This window comes from Triticum dicoccoides, chromosome 1B (genome assembly GCF_002162155.2).
Source record: "Triticum dicoccoides isolate Atlit2015 ecotype Zavitan chromosome 1B, WEW_v2.0, whole genome shotgun sequence".
In the NCBI taxonomy this organism is placed as follows: domain Eukaryota; kingdom Viridiplantae; phylum Streptophyta; class Magnoliopsida; order Poales; family Poaceae; genus Triticum; species Triticum dicoccoides.
In genome coordinates, this window is record NC_041381.1 from 153,539,001 (window position 1) to 153,545,417 (window position 6,417).

Consider the following 6,417-nt stretch of genomic DNA (forward strand, 5'->3'; position numbering starts at 1 on the left):
TGTCTGCCCACAAGCCATCAGATTTTCTTGTACAGTTGGATGCACTCCCATTCAATGTTATTTTCAGCCTTTAACTCACTTTGCTTAAAATATAAGGATAAATGCTTGTACCTTAAGTTTAAAAATCGGGTGCGTTTGGTTTGAGCCCAAGCTGCCCTACCAAAATTTGGCTAGCCAATATTGGTCAAGGAAGTTGCCCATGCTTTGATCAATGTTGGCAAGAAAAATGAACTAGAATTAGCTAGAGGGGATAGGCATGCCAAACTATTGGTACGGTTGGTTTTGGTGATCATCCAAACATACCCTTATACCCAAAGGAAATATGCCTGGTTTTTATGCGAACACGGAGAGAAGACATAATGCTTGTGTACAAAGTAACCTTTTATATTCTATAAAGAACACGGTCACAATTTCCTTAATTGTACTGTTAGCTACTCACGTAAGACTAATAAAACACATGTTTCGGTTGTGTGCACAGGTCTAACCTGCTAAATAGCCTGTCTGAAGACCACAAACTCCAGTATGTAAGTTCCACGAACTATGATATGAACTTATTTCTAAAATATGTACATTTCAAAAAGGCATGCCTATTAACTTCTGTTCTATACACATGATTATACTTTTTCACAAATTTGTGCACACGTACAACATGATTTTGTGAGAAACCTTTGAATAAGTTCAGGTCGTGTCCTAGTCATACTAAGTTTTAACTTTGCTCTTTCTTGCTGATGAAGGGAGAGATCCGTACTTATTTTAACAAACCAATTTATTGTTTGAAGAGTGTAATAACTGACAGGATAAGGTGCTTTTGAGGCTCAATTTGCCAATGCCACCTTATCGGAAGAGGAATGGAAGCTTCATACTGGTCAGCAGCACCAGCCTTGGTTTCTGAGACCTAATACTATAAACAAAGCTGAAAGGTTGGACTTTTTCAACGGCTGTGACTGATACAAACGTGAACTGAACAGAAGACAGGTTGAATAGAATGTATCGGTTGACTGGGGGAGGTTGTGGAAACAAAGTTGGGGCAGGATCGGCAAAGAAGGAAAAAAAAGAGGAATACTGGAGGTTTATTGCTTGCATCCCTCAATAGAGTACAGGCCCTGCCTTTAATACGGCAGACTGAACATGCTGCACGAGTTCTATGTCTAATTCTATCTTGGGACTCTTTTAACCAGTTACTTTCCTAAACTAATCTAATCTTTCTTCTGGACTACAATATTATTCTTATTCAGACAATAATTCATCTCTTTTTTTTTTAGGGACGGACAATAATTCATCTTTAATGAACTCAAATTCTATCATCTTTCCGCTGTGGCTGTTCCGCAACAGATATTTTCAAGTTTTCTACTCCCTCTGTACCGAAATACATGTCGCTGGAGTAGCTAAACTTCAGCTACTCCAGCGACATGTATTTTGGTACAGAGGGAGTATATGACAATGAGTTATGGAGTCACTAGCGCACAGAGCCATCCTCCGACAGAGGTGCAAGTGATCACATAGAAGAAGCTTCACCAGAGTAAAGGAAAAAAAAGTAACTTATGACCAAAGTGTGTACCCGGAAACTAGTGTGCGAGCAAGAGCACATTCATGATTTTTCAAGCGATGTCCTTCATCAACTATCAAATAGTGCCAGTGAACCTTCTTCAGGAACTTCTTATCTTTCAGTATCAAATCATAGTGTGTGAGCAGAACATTAAATTGTCCTCCAAAATTTGTTTCCCTGAGAGATTTCCTCTCATCTGGACGACCATCATACAGAATTGTACCAATACTGCAAACGACGAGCATATCAGAGTTAGGTTACTTCAATTTATAGCAGGACAACATAGAAATACTGATCAAGCAAATTCCAGTGAAACAATACCTGGGAGCCCATGTTTTGAACTCATTAGACCAGTTTGGTAGTACTGCTTTGGGAGCTACTATTAAGTGAGGTCCTGTGACCTCCTTCTTTTCCAAAAGATAAGCGATCAAAGCTATGGTCTGAATTGTTTTCCCCAAACCCATTTCATCAGCCAGAATGCCATTCAAATTGTTGTTGAATAAAGAAAGCATCCATTGGAGACCCTCTAACTGATATGGTCTCAACTCCCCACCTACAAGGGCTGACGGTTGTTCTGTTACCTGTAAATCCAAAACAGTAGAAAGAAACATTAGTTGCCCCAGAAGTGGAAACATAACAAATTGTATTGTAAGAACAAAATGGCAAAAACAAATTAACAGAACACCATAATACTGAAAATTTTCATTCATGGACCACTGAGCAGCAAAATTAGATCCAAATAAACTGGGACCATCAGTTATTGCAAACAGGCAATAAATTCTTCTGCAGAAAAATCCCCACATTACATGATTATAACACACTAATTATGAGCAGATGATCTCGCAGAATCAAGAATTCATATAATTTATTTAAGCCAGTAGGCATCTAGTAGCAGTAGGGCGCTACCCACTGTATAGCAGTAGGGCTCTACCCACTGTATTATGGACAATAATATTATATACCATCATCACGAATCCCAGGGGGGCATAACATGAGTGCAGCCAAAAGGTTAATTTGTATTTGATCACACAATCTTACTTGCCATGCTACCAGATTATACGGCACTAGTTGCATAGCATATAGAAATCGATTAAAACTGTGAGACCGAGACAACATCTCAAGCATCAAGTTACTAAATACTCCCTCCGTCCCAAATTACTTGTCGCAGAAATGGATAGATATTGATGTATTTAGAACTTTAAATACGTCTAGATACATCCATTTCTCCGACAGGTAATTCCGGACGGAGGGAGTATATGGCTAAAAGTCGAGCTTCAATCTACCTTCTCTTCGATGGAATGGACAGTAGAATCAAGCCTACGGCCAGCAGCATTAAATTTACTAGTATTTGCAGAACCGTGTGTATCTGCATCATCATCTGAAGGAGACTCCTCAGGGGATTCATCAGATTCTGAGTCTTCAGACCCTTCAGGACGACTAACATGCTCAGCATCTTTTTGTCGCTGTACAGCTTTCCCAATTCCTTCTAGAAGCTCATTTGTCTTATCAAGGAGCATCGTCAGCCGTTCATTCTTGCTCTCCTCAACCATCCGCATATACGCTTCTTGATCACCTGCTTTCAAAACTTGTAACCTACTTTTTTCAAGTCGATTGATACGCTGGCGCGCCCGGACATGCCATGCCTACATTTAACAAGTAAAGAAAAAGAAGTTCACGCATCCTTAGATTAGCAAATCAAGGAAATATAATGGGCAGAATAAACACAATGGCGTTCTAATAAAAAAACTTAAAGGGCGGAAGGAGGCGATAAACATCTTATCTTAAGGCTTGACCATAAACATCCACAAAAAGCATGATATCTCTTGGGCATTACAACATGCACAACACATTTCATCAGATATCTTTTTTATCTGTTGTAAATTCTAATGATTTCATGTATGCTACTACGATGTCCATCTTTCATGTTGCAACCAGCATCAAAAATATCATTCAAAATCATGGCATGGCTAACTGAAGCAAGACAATTGCAGATAGACCAATAGATACAGCATAAAAAAAATTGTAGAGTGATGCTAGAAAAAGCATTTATCCCTATGGGAGGCTCATCACTCATGAAATGGTGTTGCAGACATATCAATGAATATTGGAGAAAATAGCTAAATTAAGAAAGCCCTCTAAATATAACAACTAGAAACTTTTGATGCATTGTTCACACCTACCAGAAACTGACAATATCAGGTTATTGCTATCAGCAAATAAGGCGTGTTTCAAATAAACATCACGAGATAAAAGAGAATCATCAGCAGAGCCGAGTTTGTAAACAAATAGGATGAGCTAATAAATCCAGTGAAGACACAAAATTAGGTGATACATTGACCATCTTGTTTGCTAATTCTGAAATAAGGAAACAAATCAAACCATACCTGAACTCCATCATTACGTTGCTTTCTTCGTTTGTAAGTAGCCGATGTTTGCACTTGATATTCCCTAGCAGCATTAAGAATTTCTGTAAAAAATCTTCTCTTCCTGGTCTCAGCCTGGTTCTTTTCCTCCTCTTCAAGCTTTGAGATCCTCTGAAGTTTGTGAACACAAAAAATGAAAATCAAGATTTCAGTTGTATAAAAATTGTCAAAACTGAATATCAAATATGTGAGAAAAAACCTCGGTGAATCTCTTTTTGCGATGGATATCATCGGTATCCATTGAAAAACCATCCCCTATTCCATACATGGTAAAAGGATATCGTATCCTCATCATCCCCCAGTCAAACAATTGCCTCTCAGGATGCGCACATTTCTTGTGTAGCCAGTATTCAGCATTGACATCAGACCGTACTTTCTTCTGCAAGTCTAGTAACTGCAAGTATACAATTAAGTTAATCAATGGTCATCAATACAATAACTCAGCGCCACTATTATACTTCTATATATAGATCTATAGATGCCATGCACATGTTATACTTCACTTCACTTCATAATCACAATGATGCATTATGAAATATATATATAAACAACATAATACACAGTTGATTGTTCATACTACTATTTAGCAAACAAGATATGGTGCACAACAACTTGCCATATTACACTACTCATTCCTATAACTGGAATAGGTCTTGAAAGTTATAGATGTCCTTTGTGCCAAACAACTCAAATATTGTTCATGTGCCCCGATCAATGAGGAAATAGACAATAAAAGATCACATCTGTAATTATCTTTCTCTGTGTTGGAGCATTATCATATTAGAACAACAATAGCTACCAGCCTCCCACAGTAATGAGTACATCAATCAAATGTTCCATTCAGAAGCATGAATACATTTACATTACCACCTGGGAAACACGGATACAGTTGGGAACCAGTGTGTCAGGGGTTGGATACGTCCTGATACCCCGAGATACATATCCTCATACATATCAGCCACTTCTCTATTTTTCAAATAATAAAAATAACCCAAACGCTAGAAAGCGAGCGAGCGCGATGGAGCGCCCGCCGTCCATCGTTTCGTGAGATCGCGCCACGTGGGGAGGGGTGGGCGAAGCGGTGGCTTCTTTTGCCGTTTCCGTTTCTTCTTTTTTTTGCGAGACGCGCCGCTCACTGTTTTCTTTCCAGGTCACGCACTCGCCGGCAATTCCCCTTTCTCTTCCCTACTGAAATTCTAGGGTTGCCGGCACCTAGTCCCTGGCGCGACCCTGCGCAGCAGAGCGACACAGCCGCACCATCCACCAGACGCGGCACTGCGCAGTGGACCGACATCGAGCATGGTGGATCAGGGAGCGGAGGGATGAGCCCGCGAGCGTGCGTGAAGAAATTGGATGGCAGCCGGCTCCTGGGGGACCTGCGATTCATGCAGTACATCGCCATCCCAAGGTTAGTTTCGTTCTGTACCCTCCTTCTAATCGCAGTAGAAGATGAGTTCGTCGACTCGCGGTGCGGGAGTGACTACTCACACGGGGCATGAGGAAGGGTGTGGGGAGGGAGGGAGGTACCAGGCTCAGGGTAGGTGCTGCAAGGGGGATGGGGGGAGGCGAACAATGAGAACTCTCACAGTTTTTTGGATGATTCCGGGGGGATTGATTCGAGGTGCTGCTAGGGAAACTGCTGGGGACCACGTACTGGTGCGAGGTACAGGAGAGGTAGTGAATCCTCACGCACTGCTAGGAACTTTTGTCAACAATTTTTTTGCGAAGTTGCCACTACATAGATTTCTCACGTGCTGCTAGGAATTTTTCCGTCCATCATCTTGTTGTTAAGTTGCCTGCAACAAAGATTTATCACGCATTGCTAGGAATTTTTCCCAAATTTTTTGTATTAAATTGCCTGCAAATTTATACATGCAAAGAAGCTAAATTTAGGAACACTGGGTGCCAGAACGTACGAACTTGTGAGAGCTTTCTCCAACTATTGCCGGTTCTATGGTGCCTAACAGCACTCCTAATTCGCCCAAGGATGCTCCTCCAAGTTGCCTAAAAATATGTAGTTTGTGAATCTGCATCGGTGCATCCCCTGGTGCCTGACAGCTGTACTTTTTGAGCCTTTTAGAAAAGTTTGAAGTAGAAAATCAGCAGTCATTATTCAGTGCCAAGTTAGAATCAACAACTTAAATCAATCCAAAATCTAGTTGTTTCTTTTTTCTTAGGAATCATTGATGAAGTAATTTAAAGTGAGCAGGGAATGGCTAATAAGATGCCAGCATTTTGGGGTCATACCAGCATGTGGCACATTATTTTGTCATGTCGATTTTGGACTGAAAATCGATGAGCACAAACACCTGTAACCATTTTTGCGCACATGTTTGTTTTTTGAAGCAAAAAGAAGTGGACCTGGGCAAGGTTTCTGAACCATGGCTGGGCTCCCGTTTCCGGACCAGGACAATCTACTGTGTTAATTTCTCAGTTTATATTATTCTA

General features: G+C 40.6%; 1 protein-coding gene across 1 annotated transcript in view; it reads right to left on the bottom strand.

Moving 5' to 3' along the window:
- LOC119324676 (probable ATP-dependent DNA helicase CHR12) overlaps nucleotides 1-6,417 on the bottom strand; it is a 17,687-nt gene that overhangs the window by 3,343 nt on the left and 7,927 nt on the right. Inside the window, exons 4-8 of the mRNA XM_037598451.1 lie at nucleotides 4,169-4,363; nucleotides 3,931-4,080; nucleotides 2,830-3,189; nucleotides 1,868-2,127; nucleotides 1,559-1,774 (exon numbers count right to left, since the gene is read on the bottom strand). Of these exons, the coding sequence (XP_037454348.1) occupies nucleotides 1,559-1,774; nucleotides 1,868-2,127; nucleotides 2,830-3,189; nucleotides 3,931-4,080; nucleotides 4,169-4,363 (1,181 nt within the window). The remainder of the gene's footprint in view (nucleotides 1-1,558; nucleotides 1,775-1,867; nucleotides 2,128-2,829; nucleotides 3,190-3,930; nucleotides 4,081-4,168; nucleotides 4,364-6,417) is intronic.